The sequence below is a fragment of the Sparus aurata genome, chromosome 23 (assembly GCF_900880675.1).
Source record: "Sparus aurata chromosome 23, fSpaAur1.1, whole genome shotgun sequence".
NCBI lineage: Eukaryota > Metazoa > Chordata > Actinopteri > Spariformes > Sparidae > Sparus > Sparus aurata.
The window spans coordinates 22,687,075-22,710,025 of NC_044209.1; the positions used below are offsets into that span (position 1 = coordinate 22,687,075).

General features: G+C 44.1%; 2 protein-coding genes across 5 annotated transcripts; both read left to right on the plus strand.

Annotated features, from left to right (window-relative positions):
• The first annotated feature begins 445 nt into the window (after positions 1-445).
• wnt9b (wingless-type MMTV integration site family, member 9B) lies at positions 446-7,537 on the plus strand. Its single transcript, XM_030406509.1, has 4 exons — positions 446-619; positions 1,118-1,371; positions 3,216-3,481; positions 4,846-7,537. The coding sequence occupies exons 1-4, from the start codon at positions 534-536 to the stop codon at positions 5,305-5,307; spliced, it is 1,068 nt and encodes a 355-aa protein (XP_030262369.1). The 5' UTR covers positions 446-533; the 3' UTR covers positions 5,308-7,537.
• Positions 7,538-18,014: 10,477 nt separating this feature from the next.
• On the plus strand, positions 18,015-22,857 carry gosr2 (golgi SNAP receptor complex member 2). 4 transcript variants are annotated; one of them, XM_030406929.1, is made up of 7 exons: positions 18,015-18,214; positions 18,455-18,519; positions 19,647-19,755; positions 20,247-20,379; positions 20,871-21,011; positions 21,484-21,692; positions 22,657-22,857. In XM_030406929.1, the coding sequence occupies exons 1-6, from the start codon at positions 18,186-18,188 to the stop codon at positions 21,643-21,645; spliced, it is 639 nt and encodes a 212-aa protein (XP_030262789.1). In that variant the 5' UTR covers positions 18,015-18,185; the 3' UTR covers positions 21,646-21,692; positions 22,657-22,857. The 4 variants fall into 4 exon arrangements, with proteins under 4 accessions (XP_030262789.1, XP_030262788.1, XP_030262787.1 ...); XM_030406928.1 differs by having other exon boundaries at positions 22,660-22,857; XM_030406927.1 differs by lacking the exon at positions 22,657-22,857 and adding an exon at positions 21,938-22,364.
• Positions 22,858-22,951: the final 94 nt, after the last annotated feature.

Consider the following 22,951-nt stretch of genomic DNA (forward strand, 5'->3'; position numbering starts at 1 on the left):
GACACTCCAGAGTGGATGTTTGCCGCCATTCCGGGTTAAACTTGAGGTCTGGTAGGGGGGTCACCACCACGGTGTTGACTGCTGATCAGAATGTTAGAAAATCAGTGGCTGCATAAGGAGTTGAGACAGATCATATAAAATGGGCTCCGTCTGATGTTTTGATTCCAGCCCATAACCAGGATGACTACACACCTGGACATACTGTGATGGGCATCCAGGTGCATTAGAGGTGTCTATATCACAGCAGGTACATCGAGTCATTTTGCAGCTTTGACTACCTGGGTGGCGTTGCAGTGGGAGGGAACATACAGTAACAATATTGGAGAATCCAATGAGGGTGCAGTCAGATGATGCCCCCCCCCCTCCCTCCCTTCCTCCTTTCCCAAAGGGCCCTGCCTCCCAGCTGGGCCTGGCTGCACCAGATTGAAAGTCTGTGTGCATGTGGGGCCCCTTAAAGAGGTGCGCCGACCAGACGGCACGGACTTTCTCCGTAGAAGAATCAGCGAGATGAAGAGCAGCGCCAACCCGGCACCATGCGCTCCAGGCTCCCGCGGACCGCCTGCCTACTGCGACTCATCGCGCTCTGCATCCTCCTCTCGCACTCTGCAGCTTATTTTGGGTCAGCAGATTTCATATATACGTCTCTCCAACTCATTTATTGATTGCATTAGGTGCTTTAATCCTTGGAAGGGATCGTAACTATAAGCTTTACAAACTTTAGCCAAATTACGCACGCGTAATTGGGCACAAACTATTGCGATAAATCGTTGTTGTGCTGTTAGAAACTTATTTACTTTTGCAAATTGTCATGTTGATTTTGTTGCGACATCACCAGTGGCAATTAAATGTGTATCTCAAACTAATCAATCTGAATTATTTTGACATTTTAAGGCGTTTTTACTCGATTTGTTTTCGTTTTATCCTGCATGCATATTATCACTATTCACTGTATCGGCATTAATCAGGAGAATTAAGATACAACCCCGTTTTTTAGTCAATCTACTGACAGGGAAATTAACATTTCGAGGTGGAAAGACTGAGTAAATAACGCAAAACAAACTACAACACACAAGTTCAAAATGCAACTTCATAACGTGTTTCCTCTCTCCTCTCCCAGGCTGACAGGTCGGGAGCCCTTGGTGTTTTTGCCGGGTCCGTTCTCCAATGAGCCTCCGACAGGGAAGGCCCACCTTAAGCAGTGCGAGCAGATGACTCTGACCAGGCGGCAGAAGAGGCTGTGTCGCCGGGAACCTGGTTTGGCCGAGACGCTGCGGGAGTCAGTGCGCCTCAGCCTGCTGGAGTGTCGCTATCAGTTCAGGAATGAGCGCTGGAACTGCAGTCTGGACGGCCGAGGGAGTCTTCTGAAGAGAGGTAGGTCGACCATCCAGCCTATGACTTTTTCAGTTTAGCCCTTTGTTGGGTGCTTGGTTCTGACCCGAGAACATCCAGTTACGCACTCTTTCTTATCTTTGTCTCCAACCTGAGACAGGTGCACAGCATACAACTCATCTCTGTGATGCGCAGTTTGTTTTGTATAAAGGCGTCTGTCGAGATAAGGTCTCTCTGGGCAAGACACCAAAACGGGATGATGAACAACATGAATTTAATCTTGAAACCAAGTGATTATCTACAGCAGGAGGAGTGAAGGAGGAGACATTTGTTTGTTGAAATTGTGCGTCCCTTTGGAGACAGTAATAAAACACGATTTCTTTCCAACTTTGATAAAAAAAAAAAGTAATAATAATATTGACAGTTTTCATAAAGGTTTGACACACAAGCCAAATTCAAATATATATTTTCCTTAAAAAAAATAATGTTGATTGTCATATTAAGTAGAATCAAATCAATTGTGTCAACCTCTTTTTAAAATACCATGCAGAGACTATAGTTTTTGGACTGTAAAATTTAGTTTATGATCACAAACTTTAGTGTAGTTTGGGAGATGGAGTTTTAATCAGAAGAGAAAGATCATCACTGTCTGATTATTTTTTAAATACCTTAATAAACGTCATACTGTTTTACTTTGTTTTCCTCTGAGAACAGCCTGTTCATAAAGTTTCAAAAAAATATTTCTCAGTTTATATTACTACCTCAATCACATGTAAATATTAAAATTCAGTTTTTGAATTTCTCCTCCAAAACTAGAAAGTGCCCCTTTACTTGATACCACCCTTGAGTGACCTGTTTGAATGCTTTTCCATGGCCCTAAACAACCATTGATTAGCTCCACTTGAAAAAAAAAAAAAATGTCCATACTAAATCACTAAGTCCCCTGCAGGTCTACTGTACACAGAAAACGCTTCCAGGCTTTATGCATATGGATATCAGTGTGTGGGAGAACATGAACAGGTCAGCATGGAGGTAATGAGGGAGTAGGAGAGCCCAGAAATGTGGTGCGGTGGTGAAGAGCGCTCGAGCCCTGTGGTTATTTTTATCTGGGGAAAGCGCCCATTCCCAGAGGAAAAGGGTGGCTTGATTGCCCACTTTCATCTGGGAAAATCCTTCCTAGTCAAAATAATAATTAATTGGATCAAAATATACCCTGGGTGAAGCAAATAACAGTGTGTGACCAAGAAGAAAAAAGGTCAGGAGAGGAATGATGACACGAGAAAACGTGCAGAATAATGCTGAGGTTGTGTTAAACCATGACAACGCCGTGAGCTCTTTGTAAACATCTCGGTTTTAAAGGATTACTCCGCGGCACAACGGACAGTTTGATGATTGCAAACCATCAATTAATCCCTTAAGTTATAAGTAGTTTGCACTCAGAACTCGTGTTTTTTTAATGCCACTAACAGGTCTTGCATTCAAAGCTCTTTAAAGGGGCACTACGTGGTTTTGGAGAAGATATTCTAACTCTGAATTTGAATATTTACAATATTAATGCAGTGATAATACAAACTGAGAAATATTAATATTTTCCATAACCGAAAAAAACAAGCTGTTCTCGGAGGAAAACACTGTTTGGTGCTAGAGAGGTGGCAGGGTCTGCCAAACACAACAAATTAAAACAGTATGACAGTATGAAGTATTGTGTTGTTTATTCAGTCATGAAAACAAAGAGAGTTTGTTTATTTAGATGGTTTAGGCAGAAAAAAACAATCTTCTCTTTCTGATTAGAATGTCTTCCCCAGAAACTACACACTGCCCCTTTAAATTTGTCCTCGATAAAAAACAAACCGATGTACATTTTAATCTCTCTCCACCTATCCCAGCATTCAAGGAGACTGCCTTCCTGCTGGCGGTGTCCTCTGCGGCGCTGACCCATGCGCTCGCCAAAGCGTGCAGCTCGGGCCGCATGGAGAGGTGCACGTGCGACGACTCCCCCGGCATCCAGCACCGGGAAGCGTGGCAGTGGGGGGTCTGCGGCGACAACCTGAAATACAGCACCAAGTTTCTCAAGAAGTTCCTCGGCCAGAAGAGGGTCAGCAAGGACCTGAGGGCTCAGGTCGACACCCACAACATCAACGTCGGAATTCGGGTGAGTGTGAACAAACAGACACAACAAAAGGACGGGAAGAGAAATGTGACATTGAATGTACAAAAAGCTGCCTCCCAAGCCCGGGGCGTCACAAACATCGCCTTTACCTGAGCTCAATTAGTTGGGCTGCAATTTTTTTTTTATACGACAATTACACCCCTGCCACACTCCTGCGCCATCAGACGACGCAGAATCGCAAGACAGCCAGACAAACGCCCCCTTATTTGCTGCCGTCGTCGGCCTTGGCGGATAAAACAGATGCAGAGGGTGAGGCAGTGCAGCAGGGAGACAAGACGGCTGCGGGACGGTTGGAGCCAGGTGTTCTCAGGCATGATAAAGCTTGCTGTGCGGGCCTACAGAAAATTAAAGGTCTCACGTCGGGGAGAACGATTATAACCGTGGCCTCTTTTTAATATACGAGCGAGCATTTTTTTCCACTTACTGGATCGCTGTGCTCTTCATAAATCCACCTAATGTTCATAACCGTCACTGTGGAGCTCCGAAATAGCAGGCCCCAGGGTCCTGGAGCTCACACCTAGATCGAGCCAGAGATGGTGGCGACGGGAAGGAGGGGAAAAAAAAAAAAACACAACAGGAAGAAGCGAGGGCCTTATCTCATCTCTGTTGAGCTAAATGTTTTCCTCACTTTACACCAAGAAGAGACCACGAGACGGCTCACAAAAACGTGAAGTGGTCGGACCCCCACCTCGTCTCTCAGTAATGGTGCTCTGAAGCCCCCCGAGGCGTTCATACCTGCAGAGGGAGGAACTTAGCGGAACTTTTCAACCCACAGGTCCCCTCTGGCTCCGTCTGCGTGACCTGTCTCTGGCCCCCGCCAAGACAGCGGCTCTCAGGCTGAGTGATCGCTGACCATCAAGCTCAGTGAACTATTAACCTATCACAAACAAAAAAAACACCGCTACGTATTTTTTTGGCACTTCTCGCGCCGAAAATTCTTATCAATGTTTTCCATGAGCAGGCATGTACAAAGAACAGGGTGGAGAGATTCCACTGTCTGCACCGTTTGTCACCTCCGCCTCGGGCTCTCGGAAAGGAGCAGACAGAGCTCGTTTCAACACATTGAGAAAAAAGAAAAAAAGAAAAAAAGAAATTGCAAGAGCTGTCAAAGTGAGAAATGTGAGGTAAATGAAAAACGACATGCCGAACAGTCCCCGCCAATCCATTATGTCAAAATGTTTGACTGAGGTGAGCTAAAGGCACACTCTCTGCAGACCACTACCCACCCCGCAGGAAACTGTCTCACCCTGTCCAGATAGACCTCCCAGATAAGAGGCCAGGTAATGAATCAAACTGGAAGGAACTGACATCTCTCCCTTTTTCTCTCCTCCCTCCTCTCATCCCAGGCGGTGAAGAGCGGCCTGAAAACGACCTGCAAGTGCCACGGCGTCTCCGGCTCGTGCGCCGTACGGACCTGCTGGAAGCAGCTGTCCCCCTTCCACGACACCGGGCGGCTGCTGAAGTACCGATACGACACTGCAGTGCGAGTTCTGAGCGTCACCAACGCAGCCACTGGGGAGACAGAGCTCGCCGGCCCGCGTCGACATGGCCAGAGCCTGCGCACTACTGATCTAGTCTTCCTCGAAGAGTCCCCCAGCTTCTGCAGACCCTCCCGCTACTCCCCTGGTACAGGCGGCCGGTCGTGTGCCAAAGACACCAGCTGTCAGAGTCTGTGCTGCGGACGTGGCTACAACACGGCCATGCGCCTCACCAGCCTGTCCTGCCACTGCCAGGTACGCTGGTGCTGCCACGTGGAGTGTCAGACGTGCGTGAGAGAGGAGGAGGTGTACACGTGCAAGAACGCATAACACGCGCCGAGATAGGAGAGATGTAGGCACAGACGTGACTGAACTATAAGCGCCTACAGACATTTCACTGAGGGATCCCCACATCAGAGCATGCATTCACAGATCTGAACTCTGACCCGCATGTTATCTGGACCTTCACACGGCGGCCATTTTCCTCTGACGTCACGCTCAGGGTGGGAGTCCTTGTTTGGATTAAAAGTCATTAAAAGGTAGGGAGTCTGACAGATCGTGATCATTTCACCCTCTTCCCAAAATGATCAGCGACTGGAAGCGAATAAAAAGTGTAAATCTGGAAGGCTATCGAGCCGCATTTCAAGGTTAAACAGCACACTCGGTGACATTCGCTAACCTGAGCATCAAACCACGTCCAAGGTGTCGTTATCGTTTGACTACATTCACTTCCAGGCTTAAATAAATGTTCTTAAGGTGTGATTAAGATATTTTGCGTTTTTCCTATCTTGTCGTGAATGGTGCGCTCAATGAAATATGGTCTGATTGAAATAAGGTCAATGAAATAAGTCCGTATTTCAACGTAGAACTTCGTATGTGATAACCCATTAGCTTTAGGGAGACGACAGCTAACGTTAGCATTTAACCACCTGCCAGCAAACATTGATAGTTTTACGCCATATGAGTGGAAAGGCGTAAATTAATTATAGAATGTCAACGGGCATCTTGGACACATTTATCTAAGCCTGGGAGTGAAACACACCGGATGTAATCAAACAGTGACGTTAGCGGTGGTTGGACACTGACGTTAGCGAATGGGTTATCAAACATGTTTTACCTTGAAATATGGCCCAATGCCCCTCCAGATTTAAACTAGCCATAGCCTTGTCAGATACTGATCAATTGGGAAGAGATGAAATGATAAGGAGTTGTCAGATGACCACTCCAAAACGTGGAACACATCAGCACGACATCTGAGTTTCCCATCCTGAGCGAGATGACAGGAAAATTGTCTTCCATGCCAATATGGTCTATAAACGTGTATTACATTGCTGTTTATTTGCTACTCATCGCCGATTTCATATGCAGCGGCTTACTGTAGGTGAGGCTGTTTTTCTAACTCTGCTTCTCTCTCGCTGGATGCACTGAAACGCTGCTCTTCTGGGAAGAAGGGGAAACAAGCTCTTAAAAAAAAAAAGAAAAACTGGTACTGGACCGGATATCACCAGCAGTACGACGTCTGCAGGGGAGCTCTGACAGTGACTTTGTTGTATTTATTGTATCGGTCATCTTGTCTGTTGTACTGCTGCTTCATACTTTATCTGTCTTGTAAACGAGTGTCGCCACGGAGGCTAAAAAACGGCCTTAAAAGGAATCCACCTGTCTGTCTGTCTGTCTGTCTGTCTCTCTGTCTGCTGTGTTACGGTTCATTTCTGGTTATAAAGCACTTAAGCTGCTCTTCGCTTACACACGATGCAAAGCGCATAATCCATCGTAGAAGGTAGAGGAGGTGTTCACGTTTAAATAGAATCACTGGAGGCCGCCGATATACGTCGTGACCAGACGCATTGCTGTGTAAAGACACAAGCTGGGTTTCAGTTGCTCTTATGGAAATGTCTATGGAAAACACGCAGCCTAATGTGTGCTTGACAGAACAAAGGGAAATACCCAGGGTAACAGCGAGGGAAACACCAGAACACTGTCTTTGAACAAGCAAAGAATGGAAAACACTTAATTTCTTGACATGCCAGCCCTCCTCTTGTTTTCCCTCTATTTAAAGAAGCACACACTACGCTACACTTTCATGTTTCAAATGGCCTTTGAAGTGAGCTAATCGTGCTCCTTACATCCCCCCAGATTGCTAATCAAAGAAAATCACCATGTTTAGTCTCTTATGTGTCCATGTGTGCGGGTCAAAAGTGCACAACGGGACCCAAAAGGTTCCTTTTGTTGGCCAGTTTGAGCTTTGTATATATATATATATATATATATATATATATATATATATGAATATAACTCATGTCAGGGTTCCAGCAGTGTGACAACGTGGAATCATAACTTTCTACCTCACTTCATCTTTCTGGCAAATATCCGTTTTAAGATTTGCGAGCTATGCAGAGCGACAGTAAAGATCCTATTTTAGATTTGTGTACAGTTCTTTTGAATTTGGTAATATATGTCTCCATATTTCAAAAGTTATTGTTGTTTTTTTTCCAATCTTGCTGCATTACATTCCTATTTAAAAAATAAATAAGGTTAATAAATGGAAGTACGTTTGTAATCGCTGTGTGTTTGTTGTGTCTTGTTCACTTGCCTCAGGCGGTCGCCCTCAATCTCACACACACACACACACACACACACACACACACACACACACACACACTCACTCCACACGCAACAGGGAAGGGAGTGCGATACACCTGCCTGAAGCTCCCTGCATCTATCGAGCAAAAACCACTTCCTGTTGATTCGCCCTGCCCTCCTTTTCATCTGAAAAGGACTGCGGTCTCGCTGCATCACCCTCAACCGCCAAGTTATAGGCGAGGGGCGGGTGGCTTGAGGTCACGCTTACAGGTGTTGTGCCTCCAGCCAGTGCACCAACCGCGATGACAATCATAATGACGACGATGATGATGAAGAAGATGATGACTGCTGTCTTGCACGGCATTTGACCCCTAATTCACCATCAGAAAGTAACATTTGGCCGCCCCAGGATGACGATGAGAGCCGTTTATGTGCTATTATCCATGAATCATAACTTTCTAAGTCGTTCGCGCGGCATCAGTGAGCCTACAGCGCACAGAGGGGCCATTGTACGAGGCACTTATATTGTGTGCGCCGGTGCTTTTGATGTCGCTCTCTAATTACTGTGATTACACATTATTATTCCTTATTAGAACATCAACCAGAGAGCCCAAGTATTGCAGTGAATTATGTGAGACAATTTTAAAAATTACTGAGTTTTTATGACCTTAAACATCACATTAAAGGACGAACACTGTATGGGATTATCGGGGTAAATTATCTCTCGTTGTGATGAGCACACTTGAATACCTCGGGGGGGCAAGAATCGCCAATTTGATGTAACTTATTAGAAAAAAACGGCACTCAGTGGAGCTCATACTTCTGTCGAGGCCCAACAGTCCCCCTTTTGTACTCACGCATAGATACAAGTTGTCTTAATATGATTTTTTTTTTCATCAAGATCCAGGCACATCTAAACTGAATGGGGTCTATCCTGTGCTGAGATACATCCTCCACCCAAGATTGATGGAAATCTGTTGAGTAGTTTTTTGCGTAATCATACAAACGAACGGACACAAGTGCAACTATAAGATTGTGCAAATGACCCCAAATTCTGACGACATGACGAAGAGTGCATAAGGTTTTCTCGTGTAAAAAGATAAATCATCAGCATCCGCAGCAATAAAACATGTTTGCCGAAACCCTTTTTTTCTTTCTCTCTACATCTATCCTGGGTTTGGCGATTGTGTTATTGTTTCATATTCCTAAAATGCAGCAATCATTGTTAAAAAACCATCTGGAACGTCGCTTTCATTGGTTGCTGTCGCGTTCCAGCTCAGGAAGTACGGCTGTCATCATCCAGGTTTTAAATCATGACAACATCAAACATGTTCAATATTATCGGGGCGGCCTCGACGTGTGTGTGAGCAGTCTAGGAGGCTCAAGACCAGCTCTGTAAACCCTCACTTTAACCAGACCGTCCGTGCCGAACACCATGTTTTGAATAGGCGGTAGTTTGATTAAAGGAAATAAAAAGAATTTTCAAAAAACAAGACAAAACTGTGGACTGACTGGGAAATAAATTGTCACAAAGCTGAAAACAAGGCTGTTCCTGAGATCCACGCAACAATATGTTTTTTTGTCTATCGAACAACAGCATCACGTTGCCAATATAAACCTTTGTTTGTATCCTTTGCCTCAGAATTAATTTCCCTTCTTGGACAACAAAGTCAATAACTTCACTTCAGTGACACGTAAATGCGTCAGCTGTCTCTCTGATGTCCGAGGTCAAGTAAGTTCACACGTTGCGACTACTGACTCACTATATTAACTCGTCGCATTATAATATCGCGGATCAATATTTAACCTCACTCAACATGAACGCTGTGCGTTTAAAAAAAAAGAAGCCTGGTTCGTCTCGGCAGAGCTGTGGGATGGAGGAGCGAGACAGGAGAGAGTGGAGTGTGTCGCGGGGAGCAGGGTGGACCGGGGTTGAGATATTGAGGGACATAAAGGAAAAAGATGAGGATGGAAGGATGAGAAGGGATAGTTTGTGGCCCCAGGAGGCCTATCCCCTGCTGCTGCTGTTGTTGTTTTATAATGAACTCCTAAAGCCTTCATTTCCCTCACTACCCTGAGCGGAGGGGGTGCAGCGATGGGGGCTGCTGAGTCCACAGCCGGATTCGCACGCACAAGCCCCGAGGGTGGCTGCTTTGAGCAGGGTGGGGGGTTAGCCGGAGCAGGGGTGCAGTGTGCAGTGAGCTCCTGTGTGTGTGTGTGTGTTTGTGTGTGTGAGACAGTCCTGACAGCAGACAGGTGAGGGCAGAGAGGCTTTTTTGCATATGCGTGTGTGCATACCTGCCATGTGCACACCTGTGGTCACTTCAGCAGGAGTGATATGTGAATGTTTGTAGTCAGGCTCTCCTGTGCGGGTGTGGGCTACAGTCGGCCGGCTGCGTTCTGGAGCTTCCCTCCGTCACCCTGACACACTGAATGACACAGATAATGTAGGGTGGCGCTGGCGGTAACACAATCTCTTGTGTCTGCGTCGGCCTGGTTCAGGTAAAGGTTACTACGGGCCGTGCTCTGAAAGGTGAAGATGAATTAGCGCGCCAGGGTTGAGACATTTTTTTTTTTTCCTTCAGATATGTATTATATTTGTGTTGCTTGGCAGAAAAGATATTATCCAAAGCAGCGTTCATAGCTTTCAGGTTTATACATCACTCATTTGTAAGAACAGTAGATGTTAACTGAAGCGTGGACAGCTCGGTAGCAGTTTGCTCAAGGACACAAAGTGCCGCCGCGTCCTGTAATCGGAACCTCCGAGCCCCAGGTCAAACATCTCAACCCCTGCAAGACTTCCGCCTCCGAAGAGAAGGTGCTCAGATAGCATCAGTGCTCAGCCCTAATCCCCCACACCCCGACATGGCACGGAGAGCAAATTAAATGATGAAGAGGATGAGGATGAGGGGAGCAATGGAGGAAAAAAAAAAAAAAAAGAGGGAAGAGAAAGAGAGGGAGACGGAGAGAGTTGTGAATACGGCATGGGGTAGGAATTTGGAATGTGAAATGACTAATGCAATTGCTCAACCCACAACAAGAACATGCACTGCCTAGAGCTACGACAAGGCTGAGTGCATACCTCTATGGGGGGGCCGAGCTCAGAGGTGGATGGGTGGACGGGGATGGTGGCTGATGAGACGCACGGGTGTAGAGAAGGTGTGTGTACATGTGTGACGGTCAATTGAGCAGCAGCAGCAGCAGCAGCAGCAGCAGGTTTGAAATTGCGGATTTCACACCTGAGGACAGAGGAGAAGAAGATCAGAGCATGAATAGTAATAAACTTTAGTAAAAAATCTCAACATTTAGGCCGACATTCTTCTAGAATTAAGTAAACTGTATTGGCCAGTAAAGTAGATTAAAGGATAAGTTCACCTAAAAATCGATGGAACGTAAGTTTCAACGTCCACAAAACATTTCTGGAGCTTCACAGCAAAACAGCATTCTTCTAAACAACTGAAGTAGATGGGGACTTGTTTTAAAATGTTAAAAATTCAGGGTAATCCAAGGATCCGGAAGCCCTGAGACCACCAAACTGATTTGAAAATCTTCGCCGTTGCTGCTAAGCTAAACTGTTAGCGTGCACATCGTCTGAAGTGGGTGTACGTGCTCAACTGCATGTCAAGGGTGTAAATAATATCTTTTCATAACAATTTGGGATCTTGAGGCTTCTGGAGATATGGATTACTATTATTTGGAACCATGTTGTGTTTTTGTTTTTGGTTGTTTTTTTAGTTTTTTTTAAAAATGGTTTTATGCTAACGACTGTATTTTCATAGTTTGTGTGAACTTACCACGAGGTCAAAATGTTCATTTGTCCACAACTGAAAACATCACAATATTCCTATCATCATCAGCTGTACTTTGTGCGTAGTGCTAATTAGGAAATGTTAGCATTCTAACATACTATACGAAGCTGGTGAACAGCGCAAAAGTTAGCCTCAGTGTGTTAGCATGCTGACTTTTAGTATTTAAGGCAAGGCTTTCAGTCTTCACTGTGTCTCAGTTTTACATACCAAATATACCAATATGTATGTATGTATGTTGTAGGTGGACAAACTACAAAACCTTGTGAACTGTTGATTATCAAACGTAAGCTTGCTAAGACGTAAAACTAAGATGGTGAAGATGCACCTGCTTAACATTAGCATGTTAGCTTTGTCAATGTGAACATGCTAGCATGTTGACGTTAACATTTAGCTCAAAGCACAGTTGTGCCTCAGTACAGCCTCAAATGGCTGGCAACTTATTTTTGAGTCTTTTTGACTACTTTCTGACAATTTAGGGATCATATAATGAATAAATTAATCGAAAAAGTAAAAACAGATAGGCCACCTGCAAAACCTCAGTACGTTAGCAGACTGACTCTTTAATCTTCATTGTGTCTCAGTCACACAGACTGAAAAAAATATATGTTTTTTTGTGGAAAACTATAAAACTTTCCAGAGCTGCTGACTGTTAATTAGCAAACGTTGGCAGGCGAACAGGTGAAACTGAGATGGTGAATGTGGCGATCATTACACCTGCTAAATATCATGTTAGCTTTGTCGTTGTGAGCATGCTGACATTAGCATTTAGCTCAAGTACAGCCCCAAACATGGCCCTCGACTTTCAGTCTTGTTTGTTATTTTCTAACAATTTACTATTTTATCAAATAATTCAGTTAATCAAAAAAAATTAAACGACAGACAGATGACGACCCTCGCTAGCTTGGTTTGTTAAACAGTAGTCTATAAAATGAACATGCTCGATAGTTATCTTTAACAAACAAAAGACAAAAACAGAAAATGGTTTAAACGGCTGAGTTCTTGAGGAAGTGGATCACTGCAACAGCAACACAAAGCTTATCACAGGAGACAGTGTTTGTGATTTGTGTTCACACAGCAGATACGCCCTGCAAATGTCTCCTGGTATCCCCCCTGACCAGTCCACTGTGAGTCCCCCCACTGGGAATCTCCGGGGGGGAGGTTGTTCCCATGCTGCCTCGCTGAAGCACCTGCAGTACTAACAGCGGGGTCTACGCTGCAGCGGCCGTGATAGGGCCTGATAAGATCTCATCCACCTTCATAACTGACTCCCCATGCTGGATATATAGTGCTTCTCTGCCTTTCTACCAGCTGCAAACACACCCACACTGACCTCCATTACAACCGAAACAAAACTTTCCCAGAGAAACGCCGTGCGGTGGAGAAAAACACAGATAAAGAGCAGAGCTATGTGTCCTCTCAGACAGCAACATCTCTAAGAAATAAGTCTGGAATGTCTTCTGTGATTATTTTTGTCATTTCTGCAGCTACACAATTAAACTGTCTGCTGGCTTTGTGTCCTCAAGTGCTCTCACTCATTAAATCATCACTGTCATTAAAGGATTCAAATTCACAATAACGTGCCTTCAAATCCTTTTTATTATTTGAGCACTGGGAACTGCACGCTGACTAGCTGACACGTCCGACTTGATCATGATTGGAGTGTGGTTTGAGAGTGGGTGCAGTCTGTGGGTAGGAAGCTGTCAGGCGGGGGGGAAGCCCAGCGTAGGGCTGTTTGTGTTCCCGTCATCCAACCGCAGGGGTGGACAGCATCTCTCACCTCGAGAGGTCTGGGTGTCACAGGTGGTGTGGCCACAGGGCTGAGTGCGTCTGAGTGTCTGACAGCTGTTTGATCGCTCGATGCTCTTTGAGGTCAGACAAAATAAAGCAGGGAAGCAGAACAAGAGAGTGAAACACTGAGGCCGGCTGCCTTCTCTCATTGGGAAAGGCATAAAGCAAATATGGCTGAAAAGAGCGCTGCAGGGGTGTGTTTAGAAACTTTTGATTTGGGGTAATACTGAGGCATAGACTCAATGACAAGAGGCACATTTGGGGAAACTGGAAAAAGTGTGTTCAACGCATTGTCAATGGTCTAATTATTAACATTTATGGTTTTTTAATTATTTTGAGTCTCTTTGCATCAATTTAGCTTCTTTTCAGGGCCAATTTGCATCCCTTTGTAGCTGTTTTGTGGCACACTGTGGGTGTTTTGCATCTTTCTACAAACATTTTGCGTCCATTTGTATTTCTGTTGTGTCTCTTTTTGTTGGCATCGCATCTGTTCTGGGCCAATTTGCAAATGAGGTCATTTTGAGTTTCTTTGTGTTCCTAATTCATCTTTCCACAGCCATTTTGCATCCCTTTGCAGTTGTTTTGCATCCCGTGTCATTTTGTGCCTCTTTGTGGTTTCTTTTTGAGTCTCTTTCTCTTAATTTTCATCTTTTGACGGCCATTTTGCATCACTGTGCAGTCATTTTACATCTCTTCTAGGTCATTTTGAATCTTTATACAGTCGTTTGGATTGGTTTGTGGAAATTCTGCATGCTGTGACAGCCATTTTGCATCCCTTTGTAGTTGTTTCGCAGTCATTTGCTGAGATTTTGCTACTTTTGATAGCCATGTGCATCCCTTAGTAGAGATGTTGCTTCATTTGACTGCCATTTGACTTCTCTTTGTAGTTGTTTTGTATTCATTTGTATTTATTTAACTTTTGAGTCTCTCTAGAGTTGTTTTGCATCCCTTTTTGGTCATTTTTCGAGGATCGAACACTCACAGGTCAGCTACCCCTCACCTTTTCCCTCTGGTGGGGTTGGGGCTGGGGACTGTGCCACCCCTGGCTCCGCCTCTGAACCCCTTTCCCACCAGGACCCATCGAGACACGGGGGAGGCTGTGAGTTTCTCCTGTCATCTCTGACAGGCCCTCATTTGCTTTCATTCAGCATCTCATCACTGCTTCAAAGACGAGTGGCTCATCCCCCTCAGGGGGAGTGAGAAGATCAGCGTGCCTCCAAAAAATGACTGGTATCCAAAAATTGTTGACCCAAGGCGATTTTGCTCCTCATAATTGGCTTCTTCACTCTGTCTGTCTTGGGCAATCATTGGAGAGTTATGGTGTATTATATTGCCTGGAAAACATCATTAAGTGTGTTGTGTAGAAGTGACTCAACCACATGTCATTTTCTCTTGATGAACAAAACAGTGTTGTTGAGGGTGGTGGTGGCAGAGTACACGGAGTGCTTTCTTCCTCTTCCAAACAAAAACTCTGAGGCCATGTTGTCTCACCGGGACAGGGAGACTGATCCAGTGTTGAATTGTGTTTGGTTCCAGCTGGACCCCCCAAAGGAGAAAAGGAAATAGCATTCTTCGACGATCCAGTGAAGCGGCCACACACACACACACACACACACACACACACACACACACACACACACACACACACACACACGTACACTTTCTTTTTAAAATCTCTGCTCGCATAAATCTCTTTCTAACAGTAACACAATCCTCTTGATGTCTTAAAACTCTAGTGATAAAAAAATACCTGCATTTCTTCATTTGGATCCAGGTCTACATTGAAATACATGTTAAGTCAGACAATTATGCTATACATATATATGTAAGAACCCCAGTGGTTGAATGTGATTCTGTAAATGTACTTAAGTAAAACACTTAAGTACATTGTTGAAGCGGTTGTAATTTAATTGAGTATTAAATTTAATGATCTTTTATACATCTCAGAGGAAATGTTACACTTTCTGCAATACGTTAATTCATCAGCTACATTTACTAGTTGTTCTTCAGATCAATATTTTATATATACATTCTGCATCTTTTGACAGTTATTTTGCATCCCTCCATGGTTGTTTTGTTTACGTTTGTGGTTCTTTTGATGTTCTTATCGCTCTTTGTGGTCACTTTGAGTTAATGTTGCATCTTTTCTGAGCAACTTTATGTTTCTTTTTGCATTGTTTTGTGTTACATTGTGGAAGTTTTGCAGTTTTTTGTATCTTTTGACAGATATTTTGCATCCCTATGTACTTGTTTTGTTTTTGTATATGGTTCTTTGGCAGCTCTTCTTGGTCAATTTGCACTTTGTGGTCATTTATTGTGTCCATTTTTTTCTGGGCTGTTTTATGTCACTTTTTAAGTGTTTTGTGTTACTTTGCCTTTCTTCTTGGTCTTTCGTACCAACTTTCTGATCATTTAAAGTCGTTTAAGGGCCATTTTATATCTATTTGTGTATGTTTTGCATCTCAATAAGGGAAACTCTCCCTTGACAATATTAAAATAGTGCTCAAATGGTAAATAATCAATCACAACATTCCAATAATTAAATGTAATAAGCCTACATGATAATTATAACACTGTGAATGGGGCCACCATTTACTTTTGATACCAAAGGAACATTATCCAAAGTGAGATTTTAAATAGACGACTTCTTAATAGAGTATTTTAACAGTGTGGTATCTCTACTTACTTAAAAAAAAGATCTGATTTATTTTCCACCTCTGTATAGCACTAATTCAAAATCGTTTCGAGCAGACAGATCCATAACTTTAGTTTAAAGCCTAAATGTGCATTAAACGAGAGCAGCGACTGCATCAAACTACGTGTTATCTCTGGGTCAGTCGGAGTGGCGTGATCGTGCTCCACACCTGGAGTCTGGATTCCAGTTTGTGCCCGTGGTGCTCAGGTGTGGAGGAACACCAGTAAGCTCATCTCATCCTTTCCTCAGGGCTGAAAGATAAACGACAGACAGGGAGAACCCCACGACCTTGACAAAGAAAGAGAGAGAGAGAGAGAGAAAGAGAGAGAGGTAAATGTGTCTCATGTACTGTTTAGAAATGGTCTGAGGGGGGGGCCTTATTTCTGCCTTTCCGTACATCTTCTCCATTCTGCGCAACAGTTAAAGCCGTGCACATCCAACCACTGCCCTGGGGATGTGTTATGACAACCGAGAACGGTGAACAGCGAGAGCAAGAAGTGGCATGAACAGATCTCAAGGCAACTGACACGTGGGGGTGGGTGAAAAGGACCTCTGTTGAGAAGTGTCTTGCCTGAAGATACAACCATCAACTCAAGTACCATCAGGCAGCCGCGGAAAAACTGTCTGGGCCGATTTCTGATTGCCGTGCTGAATGAGGTAAACAAACAAACGGGAGCTTGTAACAGCTCACTGCACTTATTAGGTCAAAGGATGCTCGGGCTTGCTTCGCTCGCTCTTGCTCTGATTGATTCCCATACCCCCCCCCTCCCAGTTTGGTAGACGGTGCTGGGATGGAGGGTTGGATCAAGGTGATTGAGTTGTGGTTTTGTTAAGGTGCCAGGCAGCGCCCCGGGAAGATTTCTCTAACACTAAATCACCAAGAGACTGTTGTGAAATCCTCACGGTTCGTTCTGGGAAATACAATCGAGCCACTTTCACACAGTGCTCCTTGACAGGGAACTTCACAAACAACCTGTCTCCTTCCTCAGACGTCCTCTCCGAAGAGTTTGATATCATTAGTTTTGGTGTCTCTGACTGACCCCAGGCGAGAGGGCGGCCTCTGGACGGACAGACAGGAATATTCTGACACCTATCTGTGGAAAAACAGGATAGCCTAATTAGACTGAATCAGGCTGAGCTGACAAAAGGTAGCCTCGGGACACTTTCACAGTCTTTCCTGTCACATGTCTACATGTCAACAGATTATGCTATTTGCTCTCAGAGCTCGTCCCGGTGAGGGGAAAGGATCTCTGCCGTCACACCTGTCAGCTATTAAGTTTAAGAGAATATCAAATATAATGGAAAATACAGCCTGTGGGGTAGATTTGAATGTGGGAAGTTTAGGAACAATTGAATTTCCTGAACTGAAATGATGACTTGGGATGCAGGATTCTGTGTCTGCATGCCATTTAGTGCCAACATTTAGTGTCATGTTTCATCTTAAAGGTGCAGTATATAGTTTGGGAGAAGGACTTTGTATTATTGTGTTTTCACATTTTTTGTATGCCTAAACAAACAAAATAAACAAAATATCTGTGTTTTCATGACTGAACCAGCTGAATAAACAAACTGACCTTAGAAGAGCATTTTATTCTGTTTTACTTTGTTTATATTTGGCGGACCCTGCCACCTTTCTACCTTCAAACAGTGTTCTGGGGACCTTACTTTCCTCTTTATTCCTGTATGGGCAAAAAAAATAAATACTTTTAGCATATACCTAAATAAATAAATACATAATTTCCCAGTCTGGGATCATTAAAGTAATTCTATACCTCACAGTACTGTAAATATCAAAACTCTGGGTTGTAATTTCTTATCCAAAACTACATAGTGCCCCTTTAATCATGTACAACAGGATTTAGGATTATAAAACCAAGTTAAAAGATGCATATGAGGTTTCTCACCTGCTGGTCTGCTACTTGACACTAGGTGGTGTTTCTTCAGCTTTTTGATGAAAGCTCGTTAACTGAGAAAATATTGTGATCCAACCAGAACACTGATTATGATTTTTGCCCTTATAACTGCCTTTACCTCACAAAAATTACATATAAACAGGCGTTACCGGAAATAAACCTCAAATACAGATCTCATTTATATTTTTCATTGTCGAAAAAAAGAGACGGAGTGAGCCCTCTTCCTTTTTCGCCCCTCTCACGCTGACGTCGCAGCACTTCCGCTTTCCTATTTCCGTACACAAACACTCGGCTGATGACGTGTACGCTCTACCACCGTTAGCTAGCTAGCTAGCTTAGCCAGCTGTCAGAATTAGGGTGTTGTAAAAAAGTAACGAGACAAAGCGGAGGGAGACTAAACAACCCAACAAATCGCGGAAGATGGAGACTCTTTACCATCAGACGAACAAGTGAGTGTGTCTGTTTCTACGGAAACTGTGAAGACTCTCAGCTAACGTTAGCTAACTAAGCTAATAATAGTTACCTGCGATTTAACTTTAGCTGTAACTGTAACAGCATGGTGGGATTATCGGTCATTAAAATGTCACTAAATGGTTCGTTTGTGTTTGTAGACGTCAAAAAATGCCAGGTTATATTTTAAATGATGTGTCGGTTCCTATCAATTAACGTTATGTTTGTTTCTGGATTAGACAAATCCAGGAGGTGCAGTCTCTTATGGGCAATCTGGAGAGGACGGATCGTCAGTCAGTACACTGTGAGTTTGTCATCGGTGTCTCCCACTGTTCTGTGTCGGAGTTTAACTATAAGCTCATTTTCCTTTGAATGGTTTCATTCAGTAAAGACTTGTTATGGCTGCTCGCATATAATGACAGGAGTGGGAAGGGGGGCGGTGGTGTCTCCCCGCCTGGTTGATTGTTCTCTGTGCTGGGCCAGGCTGGTGCCAGGACAGGAAGAATCAGGGTGGGTGCAGTGACAGAAGCTGGGAGGGCTTCTTCGAGATAATGGTGGGAGCCAGGCAGCAGACAACCTCCCCACCCCCAGGTTATGATGTCAGCGTGTGTTCTTACACACAGGAGGATGTAGCAAACTAAACCTTTATGTTGGTTAATGAGGGAGAGTCACTCTACTGATAAATGCTAGAGCCCAGCTCCTGCTTGATTTTTGGAGCTGATGCCCAGAAAAGATGTGATTATCAAACACTTCACATCAAAGATATGAAACGGAGGCAGGATGTTTTAGAATTTAAAAGTAAACTTTATTGTCAAAAGTAGAGCAGTGAGCTGTGATTGTAGAGTACTGTCCTCAAAACATCTTTTCTTCTTTAATCGTTAAACAGCTTTCATCTTTGGACATATCGGAAAACACATCCAGGGATGCTGACATATCTGTGATGGGCGAACATCAATTGATAAATGCCTGGGCAAAAGTGACCAGAGCAGTAACACAACATTGTCCAATGTTAGTATTAGCTGTGTGTTCCAGTGGACAGCTAACCCGGGGCTAGTAGAAGTGCCGTGTGAATGGTATCGTCCTGGGCTCAGGTTAATCCTGGGTTAACAGTCTGTGTGTGACAAGGGGCTAATTTATCCCAGGGTCAACTCTTAGCCAAGGGCCAAAGATGTGTAGTCCGAAACGCCCTTATTAAAACTTTCATCTCTGGTACCTAAAGAATTGCAGCTGTGCAGCCGATTTGGATATCTGATAATATTTGGATTAATTGTGCAGCTCCAGTAATTTCAAACAAACGTATGACATTTAAGAAGGGTAAAGTTTTACCTAATCATTTGGAATGGATCCAAAAGGAAAATCTGATGTAATGTTTTCCTACAATTATACCAATTGAATCATGTCTCGTTTGTATTCCCTCTCTCATCATTCAAGTGTTGGAGAATGAACTGCAGGCGAGAACCGACCAGATCTTCACTCATCTAGAACGTCTCGAGATCCTGGCGAGCAAGGAACCGCCAAACCGCCGGCAGAACGCCAAATTGTGAGTCTGGATTCCCCTCGTCGGACGGTGACCCTAAAGCGTGAGAGCTGGCAGGGTGAACCGTATCTCATAAAGGCTCTGGGAGGGTGGAGAAGACGAGGCAGGCAGCCGCGTCCTGCCCTGTGGCGACGCGGCTCTATGAAAACATTTCATCAGAAGCCCCGTCATCGCCTGCATTCCTGCTGCATTGGGCAAAGATTCATTTCCGAGCTGGGTAAACAGGCCTTAGGCGACACGGCAGCCATCCCATCCCACAGCACCCCTCTGATCTCTGGGGGGGGGGCTCCAGTGGGGGCTGAGTGATGTAAAGGAGATGGGGAGACTGTGAGATTTGAGGGAAAGGAAATATCTTCATCAGCCAGAACAATTATGAATAGTTAGATCTATGCGTAAGATGAGGTGAGGGAGCACCTGTAAAAATGGCGAGAGAGCGTTTGTCCACTTTTATAACGAGCTTTAATCGACTCACTGTATTCTTTGCTTTCCCTCAGGCGAGTGGATCAGCTAAAGTACGATGTCCAGCACCTTCGGACCGCCCTGCAAAACTTCCAGCACCGACGCTACGACAGAGAGGCCCAGGAGAGAGAGAGGGAGGAGCTCATGAGCCGTACCTTCACGACCAACGTATGACAGACGATATTGTATCGTTATCGCAATATGAGAATATACGACGTCTGAGATTTTTGATATCGTGGTATAGAAGAGAGGCAAAGTCCCAACCCTTCCAGTGAGCCCCTCGGGACAAAACCACTTGATGAGTTTGATGACACACTGCAACTTTCTTTATTTTAAAAATGATGTTTTTAATAGGAAAAAAACATTGTGTGTAATTCATGGCGTCCCAATCGAGGTATTTGCTCAAAAGTATAAGGATATTTGATTTTGTTGTATTATTTAAGGACCATGTCGTTGAGCCTGAAGTCAGATCTGTTGCAACCAAGCTCAGGCTGGTGTTGGTGGAGTTAGTTATTTATTTGGGTTTTAATCCAACACCAAGAGGTCCAAGTCAAGTCTCGGGTCGTTAAAAAGCTGATAGTGTTCTGCTCCCTCAGTGTTACACTCAAATGGTCTCCAGCTGAATGACCTGGATTTTAATGCTCGTTCTTGTTCGACAGGACGCAGATACCTCCATCCCCATAGATGAGACTCTTCAGTTAAACTCCAACTTGCACAACGCACACAGAGGCATGGACGACCTCCTGGGCAGCGGCAGCAGCATCCTCAACGGCCTCAGAGATCAAAGATCTACACTGAAGGTGAGAGCACGTGATTGTAGAGAAGAAAAGTCAACCACCACAGAGAAAAACCTTCACTTTGTATTTTTTTAGGATAAATTAACTAGTAAAGAATTTTCAGGTTAAAAATTAAGTTTCCTGACCCAGTTTCTGGTCTCCACAGTGATCACAATAGTCTCATTGTTAGTGTGCATATGCTCAGTTAAGAGGGTGAGTCTGTGTTTCCAGGGAGGAGATGGTCTTCCTGGTTTTGCTTCAGGCCTCCTCTTATCAGGGCGTGTCTGTTGATCGGCACATGTAGCCCGGTTGTCTAGCCATGGGAAACTTCTGACGGAGCGGCGCGTCAGGCAGGGTGTTGGCAACTCCCAAAATCAGATGAATTAGTGTGGATAATTGCATTGTTGTCATGTAATGCCCGAGTTTTCCCAAAACAATGTGCACGTGAAGGCCGCGACCAGTGCTGCTGACACGGCTCTGTTTGGGCTCCACACAGGGGACCCACAAGAAGATGCTGGACGTGGCCAACATGTTAGGGCTGTCGAACACGGTGATGAGGCTGATAGAGAGACGAGCCACCCAGGACAAGTTCATCATGATCGGAGGCATGCTGCTGACCTGCGTCTTCATGTTCCTGGTGATCAGATACCTGGGCTGACCACCTTCGATCCATCCACCCACCGACCCACCCACTCATCCACATCGGTGGGTCTCTTTGATCAGTCGCGGACATTTTTCTGCAGCACACCATCATCCCTCATGATATGAAGAGTGGCAGAATTTTTAACATCAGATTTAAGTGATTTTTCTTTTTATAAATGGTGCCATTAGTTTGTTTTCCACAGATGTAAATGGTTGAAGAAGACCTTAATTACAGACAGTATTTTATTCCACTTGAAGCTCCGACAGAGCGTTGAACTTTCTGATCGTAGGTCTGCTCCTTTCCTCAGATCGCTGCCACTCATCCGTGATCTAATCAGAACCACTCGGAAACTGTAAATCCCTCTTATGACTGTACCCAAATGGCTTTTTAAAGTACTTGTACAAACTGATCTTTGCTTTTGCCTCCAGTGAAAACCTGTTTGTTTCGCTCGTTCATCTGTCAGTAATGTGTCGTCAGCGTCATTCTGCCTTTATAAGCATTGTTTATAGAGAAATAGACAATCTACTGTGCAAATACTCATTAAAATTAGTTTAGGTTTTGCGTAGCTGATTTTACTCACCCGATACAAACAGGATGGCAATAAGGATCTGTTCAGAAAACCAACGGAAGCAGCAGTTATTTTGTAATTGTTCTTTCTCTTGGATTTATGCTTTGGTCGAGTCTCACTATGTGAGTGACTTCATTCTCTTAATAAATTAAAACATGTTCATTTCCTTGGTATATCTTCATCAAATGACTCTGCTGAGCAACAAAGTTCAGTTCTAATGTTTTGAAGAGCTTTCCCTTTCTGTTAGCAGCTAGCTCCCCTTTTGATTAATTTTTATGGATTTGCTGCTCTCACAAGTCTGTTCAAGGAAACTAGGGCACCATCTAGTGTTTGATATTCAACAGTGACCTCTGCAGGGATTGCTTGACTTTTCCCAGTCAACTGAAGTGATGCTGATGTTTATTCCCTCCGCCAAGGAGGTTATGTTTTTCATTTGTGTCTGTTGGTTGGTTTGTCAGCAGGGTTACACAAAAACAACTGAACACATTTCCACAAAACTTGGATGCAGGATGCGTCTCAGCCCAGAAGAGCGACTCGGAACTTTTGGTGCAGATTTGGATAAAGGGACGGATCAGGATGTTTTTCTCACAGTCAACATTTTTGTGAATTTCTCAGGGATCATTGCATTGGTCATTATATAAAACAAAAAGTGACACCATCTAATGGCTTCTTTTGTCCAACCAAAAGGAAAAGCAAATTCTAACATTTAAGAAGCTGGAACTGAAAATGTTTAACTTTTTCACTAGAATTAAT

Bases quoted from the DNA above. Each gene is read 5' to 3' on its own strand.
- wnt9b (XM_030406509.1), top strand. From the start codon at position 534: ATGCGCTCCAGGCTCCCGCGGACCGCCTGCCTACTGCGACTCATCGCG. The intron at 1,372-3,215 runs GTAGGTCGACCA...CACCTATCCCAG, and splicing joins AGGGAGTCTTCTGAAGAGAG to CATTCAAGGAGACTGCCTTC. The intron at 3,482-4,845 runs GTGAGTGTGAAC...CTCTCATCCCAG, and splicing joins ACATCAACGTCGGAATTCGG to GCGGTGAAGAGCGGCCTGAA.
- gosr2 (XM_030406929.1), top strand. From the start codon at position 18,186: ATGGAGACTCTTTACCATCAGACGAACAA. The intron at 19,756-20,246 runs GTGAGTCTGGAT...GCTTTCCCTCAG, and splicing joins CGCCGGCAGAACGCCAAATT to GCGAGTGGATCAGCTAAAGT. The intron at 20,380-20,870 runs GTATGACAGACG...CTTGTTCGACAG, and splicing joins GCCGTACCTTCACGACCAAC to GACGCAGATACCTCCATCCC.